Source organism: Nycticebus coucang, chromosome 3, assembly GCF_027406575.1.
Source record: "Nycticebus coucang isolate mNycCou1 chromosome 3, mNycCou1.pri, whole genome shotgun sequence".
NCBI classification, from domain to species: Eukaryota; Metazoa; Chordata; class Mammalia; order Primates; family Lorisidae; genus Nycticebus; species Nycticebus coucang.
The window spans coordinates 126,211,026-126,237,954 of record NC_069782.1 but is presented as its reverse complement, the minus strand read 5'-3'; the positions used below and the strand labels follow the sequence as shown (position 1 = coordinate 126,237,954).

The 26,929-nt window shown below is 51.3% G+C and overlaps 1 protein-coding gene and 1 non-coding gene across 3 annotated transcripts in view; both read left to right on the top strand.

Moving 5' to 3' along the window:
• The window catches only part of SLIT1 (slit guidance ligand 1), a 177,273-nt gene that overhangs the window by 107,160 nt on the left and 43,184 nt on the right, over window positions 1-26,929 (top strand). For both annotated transcript variants that reach the window (XM_053584668.1, XM_053584670.1), the window contains 14 exons: window positions 8,506-8,577; window positions 10,303-10,374; window positions 10,936-11,007; window positions 11,473-11,636; window positions 14,727-14,874; window positions 15,329-15,400; window positions 15,917-15,988; window positions 18,239-18,310; window positions 19,025-19,168; window positions 24,284-24,447; window positions 25,023-25,046; window positions 25,192-25,336; window positions 25,862-25,936; window positions 26,108-26,251. In XM_053584668.1, coding sequence (XP_053440643.1) covers window positions 8,506-8,577; window positions 10,303-10,374; window positions 10,936-11,007; window positions 11,473-11,636; window positions 14,727-14,874; window positions 15,329-15,400; window positions 15,917-15,988; window positions 18,239-18,310; window positions 19,025-19,168; window positions 24,284-24,447; window positions 25,023-25,046; window positions 25,192-25,336; window positions 25,862-25,936; window positions 26,108-26,251 — 1,440 coding nt within the window. The remainder of the gene's footprint in view (window positions 1-8,505; window positions 8,578-10,302; window positions 10,375-10,935; window positions 11,008-11,472; window positions 11,637-14,726; window positions 14,875-15,328; window positions 15,401-15,916; window positions 15,989-18,238; window positions 18,311-19,024; window positions 19,169-24,283; window positions 24,448-25,022; window positions 25,047-25,191; window positions 25,337-25,861; window positions 25,937-26,107; window positions 26,252-26,929) is intronic.
• On the top strand, window positions 13,656-13,762 carry LOC128582683 (U6 spliceosomal RNA). Its single transcript, XR_008379130.1, has one exon. It is a non-coding gene; the product is annotated as a U6 spliceosomal RNA (small nuclear RNA).

The window sequence follows — 26,929 nt, the reverse complement described above, 5'->3', positions numbered from 1 at the left end:
ATGGGATCAGTGCTCAGAAACATAGTGGAATGAATAAGGGGCAAAACTCAGGCCCCACCACCGTCCATGATGGCAGTCTCCAGGACCACCTGTGGGAGTTCCAAAGTCAGGAGTTTCCCTGGGACAATGCGGTTGTTAAACATTTTAAACTCCAGCACAGGTGAGCTTTAGTTTTTATATCCCCCTTCAAAGGGGAAGAAGCGGTGAAGGAAAGAGACAGTCATTTTTTTCAGGGTCATAGCACTGGACTGCTTAGCAATTAGTAGTGGCAGTGTGATGCCTTCCTCCTGCTGTGTGACAGTCTCCTCTTGTAAGCTTATGTTACGGAAGAGGAGACCACGGCCCAAAGAGGCAGCCAGTGCAGAACCTGGTTTTGAGCCCAGGTTTTATGCCCCTCCCAGACAAGCTACTTCCCCTCAGGGGTTCCTTTGGGGCAGCTGGCTGACCTGATGCCCCACTGCTCACTTCAGCTGGCCTGACTCGCGCAGTCAGGCTGGAGAGCTCCCAGGAGTTAGCATAGAGCGTTTCCTACTCAAAGGACAGCAGCCAGGCCCCACAGAGGGGACACACGCAGCTCCAGTATCTATTCTGGACAAGGAGGAGGAGTGGCAGATAAGATCAAAGGAAGCTGGGAGAGTGGCAGGTGGGATCTGTCCCCCCTTTACTCCATCTGTGTCCCTTTGACCCTACTACCTGGTCTCATCTGTACGCTTACCCTTGCGCCTACCCAAACTTGACTTCTGGAAAGATGAAACAAACTCCTTTACACCAAGAATCAGCAAACTTGATGAGCTTTTTGTTTGCATTTTCCTGGGAACACCAGAGATTTATGAGTGGATGAAGTCCTGATCTCTGCATTGAGATCCAAGCTGGGTTTAGGTCTTCATCATCAAATGCTCTTAAGAACCCACCTTGAAGGTGTGTGACCTGGCACAGGCATACAACATGTCCATCCACACAGGTAGGTCAGGGGCACTGAATGTCATCCCATGGGCTGAGAGAGCAGGCAGGGAGGGGCGATTGCAGAATTAGTTCCCCTCCTAGGTGGTAGGCATAAGATCTAAGGGGTGGCTTGAAGGAGCAGCAGAGACAAGGGAGGGATCTCAGCCAGATCTCAGGAGCACCTCTGAGGAGGGTGAGCTTCCCAGCATCCCACCCATGGCCATTGATAACCTCCCTCCTTCTGGGGTGAACTGCAGCGGGAACCTGGGGTACAGAACAAGCCTTAAGAGTCCATCTCCCGTCCCCTAGCCTGGGCTGGGAGCCAGAGCTGTGACTCCTGACTTCCTGGCCCAGGAATGCGAATTTATCCGCTGGCACCACAGCCTGCTTGTGTGGCCGCCCCTGCTGAGCAGTGCTGGGTAGTCTCCTCTCTGCCCTCATCCCAGCAGGAACAAGGGAAGGCCTGTAGGGGAAAAGCCGTGGCCAGTGCCTGGCCACCCCCATAATCCCCTCCTCTATTCCCTGCAAGGTGAACATTGTTGTGCCCTGGCTGAGGGGCCAGTGTCAGCTCTTGCCTCTCTCCACCCAAAGGGTACCTATGCCCAAGTCTCCCTCTCCTGTCCCCCCAAAAGTAGGAGGTGGCCTCTCTGCCCCTTGCTCCAAAATGCTGACCAGGTGCAGAGGCTACAACCCGGTTTGCTTTAGCCCTAGCTGTGGATATTAAAGCACTTCACACCTCTCTGCCAGATGGAGCACTCCTCAAACTTGAATATGCACGCAAACCACCTAGGTGGGACCCAGAAAAACTCCTTTTCTGACAGACTTCCAGGTGATGCTGGTGCAGCTGGTCCCCCAGGTGCTAGGGATTTGCTGAGTTGTCTGTGCAGCAATTCCTGCAGTCACCTACTGATAACAGCAGTGCGTGGCCACCCCACGCTGGTGGCAGCCCCCAGCAGCATATGCCTTGCACAGTTGTAATCTGATCCTCTCACCACCCCTGGGAGGTCAGCATCCATAACTGCAGTCTTGCTCAAGGTCATACAGTGGGTTGGCCTTGAGCCTTGGCCTCTGATCCTCAGGACCTGGCCCACCCCGCCTCCCTACAGAGCCAAAAGACTATTACAGAGTGTGAGCTCTGACAGCCAACTCTGCCAGCCCTGGCCGAGGGTACCATGCACACCTCGATTAAGCTGCATGACAAAAATTTCCTTTTTACCAGAAGAAGACTGAGACTTGACGGCTTAGAAAACTCACATGAGGCCACTCACTGGGTACATTGCTGACTTTGTCTGCCCCTGGACCAACAGTCTTCTGGCAGCCAGTGTTGAACTTGGTTTTGAGCCCAGGCCACAGGTGCTCCTCCCACACAAGGAAACGCTGGAATCCTTGGGCTGCTCTGGTTCCTTGTAGGGCCTCCTATTGGGAAGGCTCAGGGCCACCAGTCAGGGACAGGCCAGGCTGCCCAGAGCCTCTGTGTGACTTGGAAGGCAGGCAGAGCAGGCCCGGTGCTCTATAGTGGGGTGGCTGCGCAAGCAGGCAGCAGGAAGCCAGAGCCAAGTCCAGCCTTGGCTGGTGCCCAGCTCCCCCCCAACCCCAGGTTAATCCCCTTAGACCAGTCTGCCACAGGGACCAATCAGGTTAGAACGTGAAGGGGGATTAGCAGCAAGAACATGGGGTCCTGACCTCGGTTTCCCCATCCTGGCAGAGCAGAGGGATTGGCAGAGTGTGCAGGAGCTGTGTGCCTAGGGATGGTGCCATGTCACGGTGGGGCTTGGCTGCCCACTTCTCCTGGGAGGAAGGCTGGGACCTCCACTGACGCCCAGACCTAGTGGGGGCTGCTGCTGGCAGAGCTTACCTCTCTGGGGCCCTTGATTTGGGTTTTGGAGGTCCAGGCTGAGGGGGAAATTTCTGCCTGCAGGATCCTTACCCTGTGCTCCCCAAAGTGGGCTTCCAGGGGCTCCAGCTCCTCACTACGCATGCCCAGTCACAGTTGACAGAACACGTAATTGCTCAGCACCTTCCTGACCCTCATTTCCTGGGTCTCCAGCCCTGGTCAGGCAGAGCAGGTGCAAGCATCCCATTGCTCAGGGGCAGAGCTGCGGTCTAGTGCTGCAGAGCCAGCCTGTGTGGCCCCGAGGCCCTGCCGCCCCACTCAGCTACCCAGCCTGTCCTGACTCCTTATTTTGACCAGGAAAACCAGACTGTCCTGACTCCTTATTTTGACCAGAGAGTTTGGAGCAGGAGAGTCAGATAAGGATCCACTTTCATTCAATTCAGATAAAAATTAAGGAGCCCCTGCAATGTGCCAATGGAGAGGGAGAGTGTGTCTGCCCTCAGGAAATCATGGTCTGGAGGGGGAGATGGGTGCTGACCATACCTTGTGTTATTTGTGGTAGTACGGTCCTGGGTTGGTGCTGGGAAGGAAAAGCAGTTTATAGTGGAGGAACCCACCCAGTCAGCGCTCAGGGGGGCTATCTGTAGGCTGAGCTGTGAAGTATGACTAGAAGTTTATAGGGTGAAGAACACTCCAGGCAGAGGCAGCAGCAAGTGCAAACGTCCTGTGGCAGGAGGGGCCTGGGTAGCTGGAGAAATGGCAGCGTAGGTGGAGTAGTGGGTGGGGCTGAGAGCACATAGTGTCTCTCACATCAGATCCTGCAAGGTAAGGGCCATTCTCTACTCCCATCTTGCAGATGAGAAAACTGAGGTCACAAGCTTAAGTGACTTGCTCAAGACCCCATGATTTAAGTGGATGATTCAGAGCTTATTGAACCCAAGTCTCTACCATGTCACTCAGCTGTGGACTTTCTCTGCTACACCCTTGCCTCTCCATGTGTCTGCCTGGACCCGCAGCCTCAGCAGCCCCCGAGTGCTTGTCAGAAATCCAGAATCTCTGCCTCAGAATCTGTTGCCAGCCCTCTTCCCGGCTGACTGCTGAGCCCTTCCTCTGGGAATCTTTCGTGGTGCCCCTTGTCCATTGACCTGCTATGCCCTGCTGAGCCCCTGTCTGCCCTGTAATCCCCTGGCTGGGTCAGGCTGCCCGTTGCTCCCAGTGTTGTTGTTTGTCCTTCCAGGTGTGGTCAGGCAGAGCTGGCACCATGGCATCTCTGAGTATGTCTCACTCTGCCCTGATACATCCCAGCCATTCTCTTCCCTTTAGGCTTATGACAAGGCCATCATGGGGCAAAGCTAACTAGGTTTGAGGGAGCTAAAGGAAGCTCAGGGTTCCAGAAAATGTGATGAGGAAAAGTGTAGATGGTGCTTTTGGAGACACCACACAGACCAGGTGCAATGGGCATGAGAAACTTTATTTCAGAGAGGTTTGGGAAAAGATGGGACAAGTGTTGGCTAAGTAGGAAGTCAGTTGGGACCAAAAAAAAAAAAGAGAGAGAGAGAGAAAGAGAGGAAGAGAGGGAGAGAGAATAGCTTTGTTTTGATTCTCCATGAGGCTGAGGGGTCCAAGTCCAGGGCAGGCTTAGGGCGCCCCCTAGTGGTAAATTAGGAAACAGCCAGCGGAACTGGGAGCATGAGACTTTTCCTTACAGTTGGACTGGCTGTATTTGCTAAATGGAGGTTCTTGTCAGAAATTTAAATACGTGAACTCACATAATCTTCCCCCAAACCAATGTGTTAGTGTTTTTATGCCTATTTTACAAATAGGATTCCTGCAACTCTCAGGGCCCTGACTCCCAGGGCCCATGGCTGGTCATGGGCAGAAGCAGGAATTGAACCTGGTCCTTCTCTGCATGTACCTGCTCTTTCCACCACCCCCATGGCTGCCAGTGCCCTTTCCTGACACTTCCCAGGTTCACCTTTTTCCTTCTGTCTAGCCATTGGCCTCTCCTGGATCCCACGTTCAGTTTCTGTCATTTGCTTAAACAACATGAACTGCTTTTTGTTGTGGGCTGGCCCTGGCTGGGCCTGAACTTGCCTGGCAGGGTCAGTTCTGCACCCACCTTGGACCATCTTCACCTAACTGGTTCTTGGAGTCAGCATCACCAGGCACCTGCCTATGGCCTGTGTCTCTCCTCTGTAGGTGTTCGTGCTCCCAAAGAAAAGCCTAAAAGGGCCGTGCCTGTGGCTCAAAGGAGTAGGGCGCTGGCCCCATATGCCAAAGGTGGCGGGTTCAAACCCAGTCCCAGCCAGAAGCTGCAAAAAAAAAAAAAAAAGCCTAAAAGATGGTCCCTCACATCCCTCTCTGGTCTATCCTGCCACCTCCCCTGGCCTGCAGGGCTTTTACTGCCAACACTTTCTTCCCAGCCCCTCTGGTGCTCCCCAGTATGGCAGGCTCTCTCCGCCGCCACGTCCTGCCCTGAGACCTGCCTCTCCCTTCTTTCTCTCCCCCACTTAGTTTTGATTCCCTACAGAATTGCTTTTGCTGAATTGCACATTGACTCAATGCTATTATAAGAAACAAACACTTGAACCCCATTTGTTCCAAGGACCTAGTGATATTGATCAGGCCACACTGTTGTTTTTACAAAGACCTCTGGGAACCTTCTTGTCGCATCTCAGTACCCAAACAGTGGTGTTCCTGAGATGCTGATCGTTTTAAACTTATCCGTGTCTTGTGGACGCTGCACACTGCCACTTCCCCTTTCGAGTGCAGTTGGTGGGAAAGCTCGGAACCTGCTCCTGCCCCAGCAGCGGCGGGTGTGTGGGTCAGAGGGGGTGTGTTTTCTTAGCACTGCTATTGATTCTTCTCTTGGCCCCATTTTTCCTCCTGCTCTCTTGCTGTTTTGTAAGTCCCTCCAAGCTACCTTTTAAAGCCTCTCTGGAACAAAGTTGGGTCTAAGTCAATAAGCTAATCAATATAATCAAAAACCTTCCTCACAGGGTTGTGGGAAGGATCGATGGAGTAGTGAATGTAAGTGCTGCCCAAGGTCCCTCCCGGGCTCAGCTGGGGCCGCTGCCCCCCACTGCCCAGCTCTGCGGAAGTCTCCAGCCCTGTCCTTCACAGCACGCGCACCCTGGGAGAAGGCGGGTGGCTATGTCCATCTTCTCCCAGCCTTCCCCTCAGAAGTCAACTTTCCCTCCTTCCTCCCTGGGATCCCAGAAGCCCTGAAGAACCAAGCGCCCCACCTGATGCCTGTCTTAGTCTGTTCAGGCATCTGTAACAAAATACCGTAGACTGGAGGCTTACAAATAACAGCAATGTATTGCTCACTGTTCTGGAGTTGAGACGTCCAAGATCAAGGTGCTAGCAAATTTAGTGTGTTGTGAGGGCTGCTTCCTGGTTCATAGGTGGTGCCTACTGGCTGTCTTTACCTGATGAGGGGGACAAGGCAGCTCTTGGGACCTCTTTTATAAGGCAATAATAAGAGTGGAGCCTTCATGACCAAATCACTTCCCACAGACCCCCACCTCTTATAGCATCACTTTGGGGATTAGGTTTCAACACTTGAACTTGGGGGACACACAAACATTCAAACCATAGCAATGTGTCTTGGAGTAGTCAGCTTGTAGGTGGGTCTACATTGGTGAGGAGGCTTAGAGACCATCTGGTCCCGCCTACAAATTTGACAAATGAGGCAACTTAGGCCGGGAGAAGGAGAAGCGAGTGTCTGAGTGTCAGGCTGCAGGGAAGCAAGACCCAGTCAGGAACAGAAGGTGGGATACAGGCAGTGCCCAGGTTATGAACAAGGTCGTTTTTGTAGGTTTGTTCTTAAGTTGAGTTTGATGTAAATTGGAAGAGGAACATTTACCTGTTACCTGTTAAAGCATCTGTTCATAAGTGTAAGTCGTATGTCAGTTGGATGTTTGTAACTTGGGGATTTATTGTAATAGCGTCTGTTCCTAAATGCAAGTTGTAACTCGGGAACTGCCTGTTACAGTTGTGTAAAAGAGACAGCTGGGTTTGTTTTGCAGGCTTGAGATGCCACCTTTCAAGGAGAGAGAGAATGGGGGGAGGGGGACACTGATGGTGACAAAGGCCCTGCAGACCACAGGTGCCTGGCTGGCTTCCTGAAGGCTGCCAGTTAGGAGGATGGAGGGACTGGAGTTGGGGGAGGGAAGGCATGGACATCGGGGGTTAGGGGCAGTCACTTTGCCAGGCTCTTATTCCCCCTACTTTGTACACAGGAAGCTGGGGCTCTGGAGGGAAGGGGCTGACTTGCAGGTACACAGCCAGGAGGGCCGGGGCTGGAGCTCTGCCTCTCCATCCAGGGCCCCTGTGCACATTGCTGTGGCATACCTGGTTTGTCTCAATAGGAAACCCCAGACAGTGGTAGGGGCTCCTGCTGTAGCTGGGTTCTCAGGTCCTATGGGTGAGAGACTGAAAGAAGGGACTGGCCCAGGAGAAGGGGGTTCTGCAGAATGGAGTCCCATGTCAGGGTAGTCAGTCTCTGGGTGTCCACCTGACAGACCTCAAGTGTGTCTGCGAGGCTTGGGCCACATGGTGTGGATCCTCACCTAGTCCAACCTCAGGCAAGTTATTTTATATCTTGGAGCTCAATTCCTCCCTCTGCAAAATGAGTGAGATAACAATTCCCACTCCCAGTCCTGCTGTGTTAGGTTACCTAGAAGTTGCTTAACTTCTCTGAGCTTCTCCTTCCTCCTTTGACCAATGCCAGACGGTGGAGGACATGCTCAGAGCATGCTTTTTACCACTACTGTGAGAAGGAAAAGCCCACCTGGAAAGGCGCATTTGTACACATCTGCTGCAGGTGCTGGTGGGGCTGCTGATAGGGCAAGAGAGTCATCTGGATGGGTGCTGGAGGCCCAATCCTACAGGAGGGCCACAGGAAGGGTCTAGAACAGTGGTTCTCAATCTTCCTAATGCTGCAGCCCTTTAATACATTTCCTGTGGGTCGCAACCCACAGGTTGAGAACTGCTGGTCTAGAAGCTGGCCTGGTGCTTGCCAAGGACAGGGATTTGCAGAGTCCCTACAGTGCCTTTCCCCTCATGTCAGGACAGTGACATGATCCCTGCCCTCTGAGCCACAGGACAGGCCGGCAAAGGAGCAGTGCTGCAGCCCCAGGCCTGTATGGGCCATGGGTGGTGGGCAATGGGTACAAGCCCAGGCTCTCAGGGTACACGTGGGTCAGCCACCTGCTGGCTGGGTTAGTGGGGAGTCAGTTGTGTCTCCTCAGCTCCATCATCAGTAAGACAGACATGAGGCCCAGGTGCAATCCCCCTAGATGACCCAGGACCGCTGTGGATCATCAAGAAGCCCCCCTTGCTCGCTGCCCGTATCCCTGTGCAGTGCCATGGGGGCTGGGCTGACCTCTATGGGTCTGGTGGGCAGGGTAGGGATCTGGCGGGTCTGGACACAGCTGACCCAGGTTTCTCCCTCTAGCTCGCAGCCCCTCTGTCCAGAGAAGGGAGGTGGTGGGGGACTGAGCTCCCTCCAGGACAGAGTGCCTCTGTCCAGATCCATCATTCATTCATCCATTCGTCCATTAGTCCAACAAGTGCTTACCGAGTGGCTATTGTGTGCCAGGCACTGTCCCAGGTGCTGGAAGGCAGTAATGACCAGTCCAGGTGCCATGTGGCTCATCATGGCACTTCAGGAAGGCATCCCTTCTCTGACCACTATTTTTTCTCCCTTTGGCTTTATCCACTAGGGACCTGAGTGAGAATGCCATCCAGGCCATCCCCAGGAAAGCTTTTCGTGGAGCTACAGACCTCAAAAATCTGTGAGTACAGGCTGGGAGGCAGAAGGGCACAGGGCCTTTCCAGTCTCAGGTCTCCCAGGGCTGTGTGGTCCAGGCAGCCAAGGAGCTGACCTGGGCTCTTAATGGCCAGCATCATCTTCTGAAACAACCTGGGGTGGAGGAAACAGGCAGCATCTACCTGTCCCTCAGGTGTGATTTTGTGTGAGAGCCAAGCAAATGCTCAGAGGGAGCCCTTGGGGACCAGGTTGGAGAGTGTCAGGAATCGTAGGGTTGGCTCAGTGCCTGTAACTCAAGCGACTGGGGCGCCAGCCACATATACCAGAGCTGGCAGGTTCGAATCCAGCCTGGGCCTGCCAAACAACAATGACAACTACAACCAAAAAATAGATGGGAGTTGTGGCGGGTGCCTGTAGTCCCAGCTACTTGGGAGGCTGAGGCAAGAGAATCGCTTAAGCCCAGGAGTTGGAGGTTGCTATGAGCTGTGATGCCACAGCACTCTACCTGGGGCGCCAGCTTGAGGCTCTGTCTCAAAAAAAAAAAGAGAATTCTAGGGTACACAGGTGATGTTCACATGGTCCAGTCTATGGGCTCTTGCCTGGCAGTGCCCACTTCCTGTGTGGACTGGGAGAGCTGGATGTGAATTTTCTAGTTACACATCATATAAGCTGCTGCAAGTCAGCTAAGTTCACTGAGCCTCAAGATATTGTTCTGGAAATGGGGGTAATAATATCTACTTTATAGGCTTGTTCTGAGGTTTAAGTGAGATATCAAAATGAATACACTTTGTCAAGTGCTGTTTAAATGTAATGATTTATTATTTTATTCAAATTTATTCTGGTCTAGGCTTACCAGCTCGCCATTTTCAGGAGGGGAAAAATGTCTGGCATGCTTGTTACACCTCCCATTCCCTGACCATGGCAGGCATTGGTAGTCTATTGGAGGTTGCTGTGAGCTGTGATGCCATGGCACTCTACCAAGGGTGACAAAGTAAGACTCTTTCTCTGAAAAAATAAAAAAAATAGATAAATAAAAATAAAATATCACCCCATTCTTTCCCACAGAGCTCACATCACAACTTCAGTTGTTCTGAAAGCAGCACCCCAGGTAGCCACCTCTAGTCAATCTTTGACTGGTACTCAGGCTGAAATCTGTTTGCCAGCTCTGGCTGCCACTTCTCCTGGGACGTGCTCTCATTTTTCAGCTACCGGCACTCTCTAGGTGGTCTCCAAAATATGGTGTGGGGGTGCTTCCTCCCCAGGGGATACACAGGTTGGGTGGAAGAATCTAATACGTGTAACTTGTATTTACATTTATTAACTGCAAATAAGAAAAACATTAAGCTATTTATTTTATTTTTTATTTTATTTTTTGAGACAGAGTCCCACCCTATCACCCTGGGGTTGAGTGCTGTGGTTGGGCTCAAGTAATCTCATGCCTCAGCTTCTGGAATAGCTGGGACCACAGGTGCCCACCAGAATGTCCAGCTAATTTTTCTCTTTTAGTAGAGATGGGGTCTTGCTCCTGCTCAGGCTGGTCTCCAACTCCTGAGCCCAAGCAATCCACCTGTCTCAGCCTCCCAGAGTGCTAGAATTACAGGTGTGAGCCACCTCACCTGGCCTAAAGTTTTTATTAATATTTACTATTGGACCTCTTTTTTAAAACTAACGGAGTGCTTGTTTAAACTGTTTGGACACGCCTATTCTAGGCAATGTGCTCTTCTCTCTACAACCTTCCTTTGCTTCACAGACAGCTGGACAAGAACCAGATCAGCTGCATTGAGGAAGGGGCCTTCCGGGCTCTGCGGGGGCTGGAGGTGCTGTAAGTACCACATGAGGAAGGAAGGGGGTCCCCTTCTGTGTCCCACATAGTAGGTGCCAGGGCCCAGGCAGTGGGAGCAGGGAGCACAGCGGGCAGCAGACCTGCTCTGCTAGAGTTGCCAGCATGAGGGGACCATAGGCTCCTGCGGTCATACCTGCGGCAGTGAAGCCTAGGCCAGCTGGGTTTGTCATCTGGGGGTTCTGACACCTGAGGCAGGAATGACTTTCCCTTTCTCTTCTGTCTACACCTCACTTTTTTTTTCCAAGCTAGCCCAAGCCAGGGAAGGATCTACCCCTCTCCCAGCACCATGCCCCCCCCCCCACTTGCTATCATGGTGCAATTGGCTGACAGCAGTCACTGTCCTGGCTCAGGATTTTCTCCTAGGGTGGGTCCTCCCCATCTTGTGTTCTTTGATATAGTGCTCTCCCTCCCTGCCCCTCTCCCCCTTTCAAGCCCACTGGTCCACCACAGGTGTGAGATCCTCCCTGTTTATTAGTGGACAGGCCCTGTCCCAGGTAAGCTCCTGCTGGATGATGCTAAAGGACTCTCTCTCCATTTTAGGACCTTGAACAACAACAACATCACCACCATTCCTGTGTCCAGCTTCAACCACATGCCTAAGCTCCGGACCTTGTGAGTTAACCAGGGGAAGCTGGGAGTAGAGTGGGCTGGGACCTAGGGGAAGGCTTCTGAGGGCAGGAGCCAGAGCTCCTCCTGTCCCATACCCCCAGAGGCCAGCAGGGTGGGGCCTCAGCAGAGTGAGGGGTGGGTGTGCTCTAAAATTGCAGGGCATCCAATGTTATTTACATTTGACTTTTCTTGGAACACAAATGATTTATTTTTGTGTTTGAAGATGAGTCAGGTGGTTTGGGGCAGTGAATCTATGAGCTCATGAGATCAACTGATATTTGCTGGACACACTCCAGCCACAGGTGTGCCCCCAGCATGCTGAGGGAGTGGGGAGCTGCTGGGGTCTTCACTGTACGTGGCTCTCCTGGGGCAGCACTGGGGGTGGCCTCCTGCCTGGGTGGCGGGTTCGCGTTGTCTGCCTGGGGCTGGGGGTCCAGCTAGATTGAGAGCCACACTGTCCTCCTGCAGCCGCTTGCACTCCAACCACCTGTTCTGTGACTGCCACCTGGCCTGGCTCTCGCAGTGGCTGAGGCAGCGGCCAACCATCGGGCTCTTCACCCAGTGCGCTGGCCCCGCCAACCTGCGTGGCCTCAACGTGGCTGAGGTCCAGAAGAGCGAGTTCAGCTGCTCAGGTGGGTCCGGGCCCCTGGTCAGCTCTCAACTGCTCAGTCTCCTGCCTCACCCATTTCTTCCTCCTGTTCCCACCTCTGGTTCCCTCTCATTCCCATCAGTAACCTTCTGTCCCGCCCATCACCGACCCACCCCCCAACCTCTTGTCCCCGCCCACCCGCTCCTGTCCCCGCCCGTCACCGACCCACCCCCAGCTCTTGTCCCCGCCCACCCGCTCCTGTCCCCGCCCATCACTTTGTCTCCGCCCATCACCCCGTTCCCTTCGGTGGTCTTTGTCTCCAGTTTCTTGCCTCCTGTCCTCTCCGCCCGCCTCCACCGCCTCCTCCTCTCAGTCCCCGCCTGTCTCACCCTGGACTCTTTCTGTATCTGCCCAGTGTCTCCTCCCATCTCCTCCTGGCCTCTCACCGCACTCCGCCCCTCCCGATTCCTCATCCCCTCTATGTCCACCTCTCCCCGCCTCCCACGGCTTCACCTCTGCGACGTTGACAAGTCACTGAACTGGCCCTGGAACCTTGGTTCCAGGTGAGGCAGACCCCAGGGCCCCTGCCCCTGCACTTCCCCGCTGGGGTGCATGAGAGCCTCCTGATCGGTCGTCCGTTTCTTCGCTGTCCTCGTTGATCTAAAAAGACCCACGATCTGGGTCACTGCTGCCAAGTGCTCCCCAGCGCTCCTGCCAGAGTCCGGGCCGGCCCAGCCTTGCCTCCCCGGGCCCACAGGCTCCTCACCCGCTGTGTCCCAGCCTCTGCCCCTCCCTGGAGCAGCTGCCTCCCTCCGCGGCTTCTCACAGGCTGTTCCCCTGTTGGGTAGCCGCGCCCTCTTTGTTGCCTGCCCAGTCCTTCTCACCCTGCAAAGCCCAGGGACACTTCTCTGACCCCAGATGAGGTCCCCCGACAGACTCCGTGAGCACGTGGAGTTGCGTCTGGTGTTTCTGTCCATATCCTCAGCACTTTGCCTGTGCTTGGCATATATAGATGAGCAAGGAATGTTTGCTGGGTTAGAAGACTTCGGAGCTGAGAGTTCCTCTCACACTGCTGGACCCTGAGCTGCCAGCCACACTGAGCTCTCAAGGAAACCATCTCCTAGGCCCAGCCCCTTGGCCTCCCTTGGTGTGAGGCTCTGGGGTGTGGCTGTCACCCCTTCCATTGCACTGGCAGACTCCTGAGACACAGCTGTGCTCAGAACTGCAGTGTGGGAGTGTGTGCGCATGTGTGTGTATGTGCATCTGAGTGTATGTGTGTGGAGTGTGTGAGTGGGTGCCCCACATGTTTTAGGAATAGGAAGGGATAGCTCACTTGAACAATTTTTACTTTGAAATGAAATATTTTTCTTTGTATTTGGAAGACCTTGGTTTTTATATTCAGACATTATTTTCTCTTCTGAAGTTGGTTCACCTTGGTAAACCCTTTCCTGAGAAGGGCACTGTCACAATTTTTCAGGAATTCTCATAGCTTTCTGTCATTTGGTTTTGGTGGTCACTGCTGGGGGTAACCTGGGAATGTATTAGAGGTTAGATCTAAATTGGCTCAGCTGCCTTGCAGAACTGGCTAGCAGGATCCACTGAAGCCCAACGTGTCCACCCCATGACTTTGCAGCTCCAATGCTAGGTAGCTTCTGCCAAAAAGTCCAAGAGTATTCAAGGCATTTTCCATAATGGCCCAAAGTTGGATATAAAACCCAAATGTCCACCAACAAGAGAATGGATTGACTAATTATGATATATCCATTCAATGGGATAAAAAAAGAACAAACTACTGATATATATAACTTGGTGAATCTCAGAGATTTTTATATTAAGCAAAAAAAAAAAAAAACAAGCCAGATATAAAATAGAACCTACTATGTAATTTCATTTATGTGAAGTTCACAAACAAGCAGAACAAATCTTTGGTGTAGCTCTCATACAGTGATTACTTTATGAGGCAGGAGAGAACCTTCTTGGGTAATGGAAATGTTCCATGTCTGGGTGATTGTTCAACCAGCTACACACTTAACATTATGCACTTTGTATAAATTGTGCTTCAGTGCTCGCTTCGGCAGCACATATACTAAAATTGGAACAATACAGAGAAGATTAGCATGGCCCCTGCGCAAGGATGACACGCAAATTCATGAAGTGTTCCATATTTAACACTAAATAAATTTAAAAATAAATAAATTTATTATAAAATTTAAAATAAATTTAAAAATAAATAAATAAATAAATAAATTGTGCTTCAGTCTTTAAAAAGGCTCCTATTTCAGACACTAGGCTCAATCTTGGTTTCACTATCTATTAGCTGTGAGAATTTCTACAAATTAATTATTATTGAGGATTCCATTTCTCACCAATATAATGGCAACAATAATAAGTTCCTCTGAGGGTTTATTTTTATTTTATTTATTTATGATTTTTTTGAAACAAAGTCTCACTCTGTTATCTGAGCTAGAGTGCTGGGACCTCAGCCTAACCTCCAGCAACCTCAAAACTTTTGGGCTCAAGAGATCCTCCTGCCTCAGTCTCCCGAGTAGCTAGGACTATAGGCATCTGCCTCATCTCTGATTAATTTTTCCATTTTTAGTAGAGATGTGGGTCTCACTCTTGCTCAGGCTACTCTTGAACTCCTGAGCTCAAGCAATTCACCTGCCTTGGCCTCCCAGAGTGCTAAAATTATAGGCATGAGCCACTGTACCTGTCCCTTCTTTAGGTTTAGATGTGATACTGATCACAGCGTGTGGCCCAGAGTAAGCGCTCAGTAAATACAGTCCTTGTTATCCTCACGTGATGGAAAGTGACTCGGGCTCACAAATGTTAAGTGATTTGGACTAGAAACTGCAGCATTGGAATTCTAGGCCAGGGTTTCCTAGTGTCTGACTCAGACTGTGGTGCAGTCCAGTTCAGATTTAAGTTCAGCTGACAAGCACCTGCTACTGGGTGGTACCTCCCACAGAGTTACATCAAATTCTAAATCTTATATGTCTTTGGTGATACCCTCTGGCTCATCCTCATCCAGAGAAACTGCCACTATGTACCCTGTCCCCACCCATCAGTCTGTGTCTGGGGAGGGAGGTGTTGATGCAGGACACCCTGAGGTTACGTCCCCCTGTTTCTGCAGGCCAGGGGGAGGCAGGGCGTGTGCCCACCTGCACCCTCTCCTCTGGCTCCTGCCCGGCCATGTGCACCTGCAGCAATGGCATTGTGGACTGTCGCGGCAAAGGCCTCACCGCCATCCCTGCCAACCTGCCCGAGACCATGACGGAGATGTGAGTACAGGGCAGGGCAGGGCAGGCGCTGGAACACGGGCTCCTGCAGACGGGCTAGCTCTGGTGGTATGTGCAGAGCTGGCTCCAGGACTGGCTCTGAAGCCCTTCAGTGGCAAATGGAGAAGACACAGTTTGCCTCTCTGGGCTGAGGGGGCTGGAAGGGGACATCCCCCTGTGGTCCATTTGTCCAGCCCAGCTGAGTGAGTCTACCAGAATTGGTTTCTTAACCTCATTTGTTGCCACCTTTCATCCATGGAGTCTGGGATAATGGAACTCACATCACAGGATATTTCTGCCTGTGCCAGCCCATCTTCCCCAGACTTCAGCTTCTAGTGGGGGAAGGGAGCAGGGACAGGAGGGGCCAAGGGTGTGTTTGGGGGAGTTGAGCCTAGCAGACAATGCCCAGGGCTGTGGTGACCTTGGCCCTTGTACTTCCCCTCTGTTCTCTCTCCAGCCGCCTGGAGCTCAATGGTATCAAGTCCATCCCCCCAGGAGCCTTCTCTCCCTACAGAAAGCTGCGGAGGATGTGAGTGCCTCTCTCTGCCAATGCAGGGCAGAAGGAAAAGCCTAGACCAGGCGTCCCATACCCCTGGGCCAGGTCCTGACTCGGCCCCTCACAGCTGAGTAGCCCTGGGCTAGCCACCCTCAGGCTGCTTGTCTGTGATCTGGGGACCTCGCAGGGTGGCCCTGAGGCCTAATGGGATATTGAGCTGAGTCTGGCATGTGACAGAGGTGCCTGACCTCCATTTCAGTGTGGGCACCTATAGGAGCAATTAAGGATGGGAGGGAGCTAGAGGGGACAGCCAGGATGGGTGCCCTAAGGTCCCAAGCTGGAGCACCCCCCACCTGCACAACCCTCAGAGTGCACGGGGGCAATAGTGGCCCACGGATTTTTCAGCCCCTCACTTTTTTAATTTCAAAAACAAAAAAGAAAAAACCCTGCTTCACTTGCACCATGGTGTCTAGGAGGTAGAGAGGACCAGACAGAGGCAGTGGCCGCTGAAAGATTCAGATGTCCTCTCTCCTCCTGCTCACCTTGCAGAGACCTGAGCAACAACCAGATTGCAGAGATCGCACCTGATGCCTTCCAGGGCCTCCGCTCCCTGAACTCATTGTGAGTAGCACCACCAGGGGTCCCTCGGTGGGGCATCCCTCAGGGCCCTTCTGGTGGGTGTGGGAGAAGGAGCAGGGCCATGCCACCTCTCCTCAGCAGGTCCCCTCTGACAGTAAAGAGCTTGCTGAGCTCAGCTCCCTCTTCTCACTGGCTGGGAGAAGAGAAGGGACTCTAGGGCTGAGAGCATGGAAGCTCTCCCTGGAACGTGGGAGGCTGACCCTGCCAGGGTGGGGATTTTCCCAGCATTCTTTGCAGCAGCCAACATGGCCCTGCCTCCCTACACCATGTGCACCCCTAGCCTGGGCCCTGGATTCAGCTGTGACATCTGCCACACTTTGTTGTCTTTTATCTCAAATGTGATTGATCCCAAGATGTGGGGTGATGTGTTTCTCTACCTCAGTGATTCTCAACCTTCCTAACGCCTCCTAATGCCGCGACCCTTTACTACAGTTCCTCATGTTGTGGTGACCCCCAACCATAAAATTATTTTCGTTGCTACTTCATAACTATAATTTTGCTACTGTTATGAATCAATGTAAATATGTGATATGCAGGATGTATTTTCATTGTTACAAAGGGGTCGCGACCCACAGAGAACTGCTGCTCTACCTCTTTCCAGTATTTCCCTTCCCTCGGGGTCTACTGGGGGCGGGGGTGGTGTCTGTCCATGGAACATGCAGGAGGCAGGGAAGCGTGGACTTTTCCCAGGAATCTTTGTTTACACCTCCCAGTTCACCAAACCCCTCACTCTCCGAGGCCCCACACCACTTTGTCTATTCAGAGAGTGCTCTGTAATTGGGCGAACTTCCCACAGCATTGGCCTTTTGTTACTTGTTCACCTGCTCCCTGGCAGCACCAGACACATGGTTGGCATAGATTAGAGCCCTGACAAGTGGAACAGAATAGACCTCCCCGTTGGGAGTGCAGGGGGCTTCCAGCTCAGTGTCTTCTGCGCACGCTGCTTTGTCTAGAAGTAGAGTCTAAGACAGTGGGTGGGACCAAGTTGTGCAGTGTACAACCTATACAGCTGTACAAAACAGCCTGCTGATAAGTCATTGTCATTAGCTGAGGAGATCAGATCCTGGAGGTGGCTGCCAAAATGCAGGGCTCTTCCTCTAAGTAACACTCTCAAGTTGGAATGTGGTAGTTTGAAGGGGTGAAAGATGAAATAACCCATATAAGTGAGTTTCTGTTGCTTTATGGGAACTTGGTCACAGCCACCACCCCACCATACAGGAACTTGCATGCTGAGGTCATCCAATAGGCCCCATTGACAGGGTCCACCTTGGCCAGCCCCGACCTTATGTCCCTGCTTCAATTCCTGCTTCCTCCGCTTCGTTCTCCATACAGCAGGTTGAGAGACTTTCTGAAATGGAATCTGGTCCTGTCCCCATGGCTTCCTGATGCTAACTGGGCAAAGCCAAGCTTCTGTCCCATTTGTTTCCTCCACTCAAGCCACACGAGCCTTGTCAGCTCTCCACACGTGCGGATCCAGATCCCAGTTTAAAGCCTTTATTCCTGTGGCATCCTCCTGGAATGATCTTGCAGCCGTGTATGAGCAGCACACAGGGCTTTTCACTCAGTGTGAACTTTGACAGGATAGCTTGTGGGGATCGATCACGACAGTAGGAATGGAATACGACCCCCTCCCCAAGCCCTCTGGGTGCTTTTACCTTCTGCCTGAACCCACTTCTTGATGTGTTTTGTGAACTTCTGCTTTTTCCCCCTGATTATACGTGGAATTCATGCTCAATACAGAACACTTTGAAAATAATAAAGCATTTTAAAAAACACTTGAAGTCTCATACTGCACAGTGCTGTCTGGCATTCTATTTTTTTCCCTGTAACTTTGCAAAACTATGTTAATTATTCCCATCCATGGGGTTTTCCCTTCTTTCTACAGCCTCCTTTTGGATTCTGGACCAGGTTAATTTCCCATGAGGTTCCCCGGAAAGGCCCCTTTGCAGGCTTCCATGGGGTCCACGGTGAGGGCTGGGAGTTGGGGCTGCTCCTGAAGCCTGAGGACCATGGCTGCCTCCCTCCAGCCCACAGGGTGTCTTTATGCAAAGTAGCAACTGGTGACCCTTTCTCAAGACACTTTACTGCCATCTGGGGGCAAGTTGCTGTAACAAACACACACCATTAGGATTTGGGAAATGTAAAGGGCCTAGAAATGGTGCACCTGCAGGGCTGTGCCAGGGCCTAGAGGGCTGTCTTCTAACCCCTCCCTCTCATCTGCCTTTTCTCCAGGGTTCTCTATGGGAACAAGATCACAGACCTCCCCCGAGGTGTGTTTGGAGGCCTGTACACCCTACAGCTCCTGTAAGGACCAGTCCTGGGTGTCTTTGGGTGGGCCCCAGGAGTGGGAGGGGGAACAGCATTCTTCTGGCCAGACTGTCCCTTTCAGTCTCTTTGGAGTATGAGACTCATTGGAGACAAGGAGCTGGGAAGACAGGCAGGCCTGGTAGGGATGACAAGGAGCTGGGAAGACAGGCAGGCCTAGTAGGGATGAAAGAGGCTCCAGGGCTCTGCAGAGGCCAAAGAGGGAGGTAGAGGAGGGTTCAGAGCTGCTGGCAGGATGCTGTTGCAGAGGGGCTCCTGAGACTTGGCCTGTGCCTCTGAGACTCTATGTGGCTGGGGACATACCTGTTTCTGCAGTGGGGCACCCAGGCCAGCTCAGCCTCTTTAAACCATGAGCTTCTAGGAGTAGCTTTTCTCCCAGGATCCAAGAGGCACTGAACACAAATAGGATCTCAGAATCCAGTAAAAACCTGGGAAGGAGAAGAAGGCCCCAGAAAGCCTTTGGTGGCTGTCTGCCTTCCCAGAATCCTGCAGGGCGTCTCTAGCAGGTCCTTCAAAGAGAGGAGTGGTGGACTGAGATGCCCTGTCCCGGAGAGGGCCACTGCAGGGCCCAGCTCCTTTGCATGAATTCTCCCTGCAGTAATGCATGCCCAGGCCCAGGAAGGTGCCTGCAACATGTGATGAGTCCAGTCCCACACCTCACCCCTCACTCCCTGGCCCTGGCTCCACCTGCAGCCTCCTGAATGCCAACAAGATCAACTGCATCCGGCCTGATGCCTTCCAGGACCTGCAGAACCTCTCGCTGCTCTCCCTGTATGACAACAAGATCCAGAGTCTCGCCAAGGGGACGTTTACCTCCCTGAGGGCCATCCAGACACTGTGAGTGACTCCCTGCCCTCCCCCTTTCCCTTCCTGCAGGTCCCATAGCAGAAAGGCCCCCAGTATATGGGCCTCATGAGGAGGGGCCATTATAGCCTTCTGGCTCAGGCAGCTGTCCTGTCCTGGACTCCCATGCTCACTGGGAGTGGTCTCTTCCAGGGGAAGGTCACAGACTCTGGGTAAAAATCCCAGCTATGCTGTGTGACCCTGGGAAAATTAACTGGCTTCTCTGGGCCTCATTTTTATTTATCCATAAAACTGTGACCTTCTTCATAGAGGTATTATGAAATTAAAGGAGATGCTTGTACAAAGCTTAGCTCATTGTAAATGACTACAGTTAACAATAATCATGATGACAATAATTATAATAAGCCCGTTGATTCTAAGACATGTTTCCACATTGACAGTCTAAAATTTGGATACATGTTATAATCAATGGCATATCATTTAATTGGCAGCATTTTTGTTCTTTACTGAACAAAGAACGTAAAATGATTGTGCATCTTGCAATTCATAATGTCAAATCAGGTGAAATACAGTAATAACAATGATGAGTAAAATTAAAAATTAGAGAGCAATAAATGTAGTAATTTTTTATAATCTTATATGGTGGAAAATTGCAGGCAGTATAGTGAATGTCCAGGTGTTCATCCCCCAACCCCATCCATTCCTGTTTCCTCTGTAGCCCCCCACCCCACCTCCATGCCACCCAAACTATTTTGGAGCAAATACCAGACATCACATGTCATCTATACAGACCTCATACATATCTCTGAAAGAATATATATATTTTTTTGAGACAGAGTCTCACTTTGTCACCCTTGGTAGAGTGCCAAGGCATTGTAGCTCACAACAACCTTAAATTCTTGGGCTCAAGCTATCCTCTTGCCTCAGCCTCTCAAGTAGCTGGGACTATAGGCACCAACCACAATGCCCGGCTATTTTTAGAGATAGGGTCTCGCTCTTGCTAAGGCTGGTCTCAAACTCACAAGCTCAAGCAATCCACCTACCTCAGCTTCCCAGAGTGGGGAGTGAGGCATGAGGCACCGTGCCCAGCCTAAGAAAAGAATCTTTTAAAAACACAACGATGGCTCAGCGCCTATAGCATAGTGGTTACAGCACCAGCCACATACATCGAGGGTGGCGGGTTCAAACCCGGCCTGAGCCAACTAAACAACATTGACAATTGCCATAAAAAATAGCTGGGCATTGTGCAGGTGCCTGTAGTTCCAATTACTTGGGAGAATGAGGCAAGAGAATTGTTTAAGCCCAAGAGTTTGAGGTTGCTGTGAGCTGTGACACCACAGCACTCTACTGAGGATGACAAAGTGAGACTCTGTCTCAAAAAATAAAAATAAAAAAAATAAAAACACAACCATGACACTGTCAATGTATCTAAAAAATTTAATAATTTCCGAATGTCTCATACAATTTTATAGCTTGAATCAGAATTTAAATAAGACCTATACAACACAATCGGCTGATGTTGGATGATATGTCCCATAAATTTTAATCTATTGAAATCTGCTCCATCTCCTTTTCCCCTCGCATCTTATTTGTTGAAGACACTGCAACCCTGGTTCTGTAGGATCTGGACTTTGCTGATTGCTTCATTTTATTCATTTATTTATTTGTTGGCAAGATGACTTTGTGGGCAGGAATGTGTACTTCCCATCAGGAAGCACGGGCTGTCTGGGAGCCTCTCTTTTTGTAATAAAAGCAGCCATTGATCTCGATGCCTGGACTCATCCATTCATTAGGGATCCTGAAATGGTGATATATGAATTATAACATTCCTTCTTCATTTGGTATTGCTGTTGTGGTTATGCTTAAAAAAAAAGAGTTCTTATCTTTTAGCTGGAATGCTTCCATTTAGGGAAACTTCTCTTCACTTGCTCAGTGGTTAAACTTAGGCACCAAGGGCTCTCTTTCATTCTACGTCTTTAATTCTGAGCTGGCAGTTTGCCTGGATGTGTTGACCTGTGGGTCCTGTGGTGTGTGCTTAATCGGCATTGATGATTAGTATTGTGGTCATTGTTGTCATTGTCATCCCTGCCACTGTATATGCTGGGCAATGTTCTCCATCAGATAATGTCTGCATGGGATGCTGGTCTAGGTTCGAAGCAGATTGGGTAAAAGGTACAGCAGCGCCTGCTCCCTGGGGACTCTGCATGTCAACAGAGATGTCAGCCACCAAGACAAATTCATTAAAGCCCACACATTTGCCTACAGCCCTACTCCTGCTAATTAATTTACTTATAGCCAGGGAGAGGAAGATGGAACCCCATCGGGAAACCTTGCCAAGTATGTGAAATGAAGGTTACAGGGAGAAATTGGCAAGATGGATTATTTTAAGCATCTGGCAGAAAGTCTGGGAGAAATGCACTAAGGAGATTTAATGGCTGGGGACCAGGATGAGAGAGAGACCCATGTGAGCCAGAGCCACTCTTCTTTGCATGTATTATCTTATTCAAGACTTAAAATGAGGTAGGTTCTATCATCTCTAATTTTATCTTTAAGGAAGCCAAGGTAGGAGGAGGTTGAGACCGTAGAACATCTGATAGGGTAGGGATTTCATCATAGGCATCACCAAGAAATTAGCTTCCCTCTCAATTGTACTTTTTCTGTAATAATAGACCTAATTATTTAAAATCGTAAAACAAAACTGAACTTTCATAAGCACCTATTATGTATTAACAACTGAGCTGCAATTTGGAACAAGGATAAAAGAAATATTAGTTTAAGGTGCAATCAGATATTCTTATCACAACCTCAAGTGGCTAAACTCTTGCACTGAATCTTGTTTTGGCAAATCTGAGCAGATTTAAATTCACCAGATTTTGCTCGATTTGTCCTTAGCTCCAAGATCTGTGGCCAAGTGCCTTGTGTCACAGTATTGATCTTGCTGCAGTTGCACTTGCTTCGGGAGATTTAACTTTTTTTTTTTTAATAACAGCTTTATTGAGATATAACTTACATGCATAAAGCTCACCTGTTCTAAGGGCACAATTCACGACTTTTTGTAAATTCACAGAGTTGTTCAACTATTACCATTCAATTTTAGAGCATTCCCATCACGCCCCACCCCCAAATCCCTTGTGCACTTTTGTAATTAATCCCCATTTCCAGTGTTAGCCGCTGGCAATCACTTAACTATCTTCCATCTCTGTAGATTGCCCGTTCTGGACATTTCATAAAAATGGAATCCTGTAATACACCGTCTTTTGTAACTGGCCCCTTTCACTTAGCATAATGTTTTTGAGAGTCATCCATATTGTAGCATGGATTGAGACTGTTCCCCTTTTCATTGCCAAACTATTTCCCATTGCATAAATAGACCGCATTTTGTGTATCTGTTCTACATGATGGACATTTGGATTATTTCCGCTTTGGAGTCATTCTGGATAATACTGCTATGAATATTCATTTACAAATCTTTGTGCAAAGAAACATTTTCATTTCCTTTGTGATTTCTGGGTCATAAGGTAAATTTATGTTTAACTTTTAAAGAAACTGCCAGTGTTTTCCAAAGTAGCTGTACTATTTTGTTTCCACCTGCGGTGTATTCAGAGGGTTCTAGTTTCTTCACATCCTCATCAACAATTAGCATTGTGGGGTTTTTTGTTTGTTTGTTTTTTGGTCTTTTTGATTATAGCCATCCTAGGGGATATGAAATGATATCTCAGTGTGATTTTAATTTGTGTTTCCCTAATATTAATGATGCAGAATCTGCCCCCAAATATTTTTAACTGCGACTCTGTAATACGTATGATGAGAAAGACAGTAAGAATCAGTCCTCTCTTCCTTTCCTTCCACTATCAAAAATGTTCAGGGGCAGAACCGTGTGGCTATTTCTAGGTGTGCCTTTAACATGATTATCTTTTACCAGACAGATTTTTTTCCTTCCTCCTGAGAATTTTTCCTCCCCAGCTCCCTGCCCTTTGAAACTGCAGAGAAGAGTAGCAGGGCCAGCTAGGCCAGCAAAGCTCCTCATTAGCATCCCAACCAGGGGCCAGGGGTAGATCCCGGGAGGTGAGTGACAGGACAGAGAGTGACTAAGGTCTGCACTGGGCATAGATCCTGGGCAAGGGCTCACTCCTCTGCTTGGAGAGCTCTGCAGTCTCTAGTAGGGGGCTGTGCAGAGACTGACGAGTCAGGTGGTCTGAACTGGCACATAGGTGGAGGAAAAGTGGCTCTGGCATGGCGAGTCCCTCAGAGGGGGCCTATGTTCTGTCGGAACGTTGGCTCTCAGGCATGGCGGCCAGACAGATGCAGGAATACTCTTCCCTGGCTGTCGTGTTTGGACAGCCATGAGCAGGGTATGCCCTATGCTGGGAAGGCCCAGACACATGTGGGCACGCCTGCTACTGGGGAACTCAGATATGGCTAGTCTGAACCTGCAGGCAGCCCAGTGAGAGGATATGAGCAATTCCCCAGCAGGGAGCTACTCAGTAATGTTTTCTGAGTTTTCCTTGTGTCAAGGGTCAGCCTGTAAAATGGACAAGGAGAGGCAGCTGCTATGGCCTGGGAGAGGATGGTGACTCCCTGTGAATCCCTGGGGCTCCAGCAGGCCCAGCCCTGCCACCCCGGCCTCATACCCCTCTTGGAGAATGGCTGTAGGACACAGGCTGCTGTAGTCTGAGTTTGTAGGAAAGGGGACAAACCAGAGCCCTGGCTGCTGACGAGGTCAAAGGTGATGGCCAGGGTACCAGTGGGTCTGGGTTCTGTTGCCCTGTCTGGGCCTTGGCTTCCTTGCCTCTGAAAGGCCAGCAGTGCTCTGGCCAGTCTCTAGGCCCCTCCTCCCCCCACCCGTGCTTATGAAATGAGGGGAGGGGAGGGCAGGGTGGGTTGAAATCAAGGGGACAGAATGAGGCTTGGCAGGGAGGGACAGCAGGAAGCTGCTAATTCTTCCAACTGTGAGGTGCTAGCGGGACTGCTCTGCAGGCGGCAGGGTGCACCCTGGTGGTACACACCCATTTTTGCACATGGCCAGCCTGGGACTCCAGGCCACCAGCAGCTGCCTTGGCCCCGACAAGCAGAGAGGCCTCATGCAGGAGGAGGTCAGCACAGGTTTGCAGCCCTTGTCTCTGATGGCTGACCTGCTGCTTTGGACAGGCACCTGGCCCAGAACCCTTTCATCTGCGACTGTAACCTCAAGTGGCTGGCTGACTTCCTGCGCACAAATCCCATCGAGACAAGCGGGGCCCGCTGTGCCAGCCCTCGGCGACTCGCCAACAAGCGCATTGGGCAGATCAAGAGCAAGAAGTTCCGGTGCTCAGGTAGCTGCCCCCTGCCTGCCCACCCATCGTCAGTCTGCTCAGGGACCAGATGCTGTTTCCTAGATCGCTGTCACCAGGGTGTCCGAATGCTAGACTTGAATCTGAGAGGTTGCTCGGCACCACCTCATTCTGCAGGTCCTAGAGGGAGGACCAGGCTAGTTCCTGTTTATACCCTGCTCTCACGCCTTTTAAGACACCTGGGAGGTCCAGGGACTGTCATCAGTGAGATAGGAGCCTCCTCTAAGCTTGGGACAACAGAAACAGCCTCCCAATGGCAGTTCCTATAGCTGGGGACCATGTAGGTCAGCTTCCGAGTCCAGATCCTTCGCCAAAGTCAGCACAGTCCCACCTCACGTCATTACAAATGGACGCTCCTGTGAGAGCTGGGACGCATTGCTGCCCCAGTATCGGCCTGGGCGAGGAATGCGAAGGAAAGGCCTTCTGCATGCAGGGGCTGGGCACATGGGCTCTCAGGCCCTGATTGGAGCCCAGTCGCATTCCTGGGGTGCCCTCAACTAGGCAGTGGGCAAGACTGGGCTGTTCCTGCCTCATGGTGTTTCTGCTTCTCTCCCCAGCCAAGGAGCAGTACTTCATTCCAGGTAGGAGACAGGAACCAAGGCCAGCCTGGGGGGACAGTGGGAGTGGGTGGACAGCCTGAGAGCCTGGGAGACCCTGACTCTGGGTTGGCCCAGGCTGCTAGGAGCCTGCCCTGCTGTCAGCCCCCACGCCACCCTCTCCCTGCAGGCACGGAGGATTACCACCTGAACAGCGAGTGCAACAGTGATGTCGTCTGTCCCCACAAGTGCCGCTGTGAAGCCAGCGTGGTGGAGTGCTCCAGCCTGAAGCTCACCAAAATCCCTGAGCGCATCCCTCAGTCCACGGCCGAGCTGTGAGGGTCCCCAGCCCCTCCATGCCCCTCACTTACTCCCAGCTCCCACTGACTCTCCTGGGCCTACTCTGAGCTTTCTTCTGGTCCAGCCCTGTCAGGAGGACCACTGGAATGCCAGCTGCCCACGGAAGCGGTCTGTGATACCCAGGGCAGATTACCAGCCTGAACCAGGGGTGATATTCCTCAATAATGCTTTTGTCCTTCTTTTGGGGGACTTGACTCTAAAATTCTTAGTAGTTTTATTTCTCTATCTAAAAATATGAATTTGTGCACGTGTATATACACACATATATTGATGCCTGCTGATATCTGTCATTCATGTATGTAAATGTTCGTGGCATTTTAATGTTAATGACACCCCCGTTCACCTTCTCCCCCAGGGCTGGGCCCAGCCTTCTTTTGAAACCTATCTTGTCAAATAAATTTTACCAGGAATCCCCTCTGAGTCCCAGATATTTTCAATTAGGAAGATACTTTAATGTCCATCATTTATGGATGTGCAAGTTCATTCATTACCTCTTACAGACGATTGAACAACAATGAGATTTCCATCCTGGAGGCCACTGGGATGTTTAAAAAACTTACACATCTGAAGAAAATGTGAGTCACCCCTGGGCTGGAGATGCCTATCGGATATTGGCCTGGAATGGGGTTGGGGGAGCTCCCTTTGGGGGATGGGCTCTGTGCATGGGGCTGTTGGATACAGGAAGGGAGGGGCTGGAGCTCCTGGGTGCAGGCCATGTGTAATCCCCTCACTGACTCCCCTCCCAGAAACCTGAGCAACAACAAGGTATCAGAAATTGAAGATGGGGCCTTCGAGGGGGCAGCCTCCGTGAGCGAGCTGCACCTGACGGCCAACCAGCTGGAATCCATCCGGAGCGGCATGTTCCGGGGGCTGGACAGCTTGAGGACCCTGTGAGTGCAGGGCTGGGGAGCAGGGTGAGCCAGCTGGGTGAAGTAGGCAAAAACGAGGGAAAGGAAGAGAAAGGGTGGGAAAGCCCCTCTTCTGGCCCCAGTTTGCAGGGGGCTGGGGACAGCTGAGTATCCTCACCATGGTGCGACAAGTAATTGAATGTTGGTGACTCTGTGATGAGGTCCCTTGTTGAAGGAATGGGGGCATGTGGGTCCTCCTAGGGACCCATGGCCTTTTGGACAGGCTGCAAGAACACAGCATGTGTTTGAGCATGGCCAGCCCTACCACAGCTAGGAGGGGCTGGGTGACATTGCCAAGGTGACTCTGTGGGTATAGATGGGGGAGCAGGGATGTGGCATCGCCCCTGGGATTCTGGGATCCCATAACCCTGGGCTCAGCCAGAGTTAACCAGACCCCAGGAGCTCAGTGGGATCCTGAGGTCACCCAGCCCTTTGTGAGGGCTTCAGGGAGCCCCTCCCTCTGCCCAGGCAGGGCCAGATCTTCTGATGATCCTACAGATGTTTAGCGTGTCCAGTAGACAGTGCAGTCCAGTGGGACCTCCCATAGAGCTGGAACTATTCCCTGTCTGTGCTGTCTAGTCCAGTCACCACATGTGTCTGTGGAGCACTTGAGATGTGGCTAGTGCTACTGAGGTGCTGAATTTCGAATTTCATTTTAAT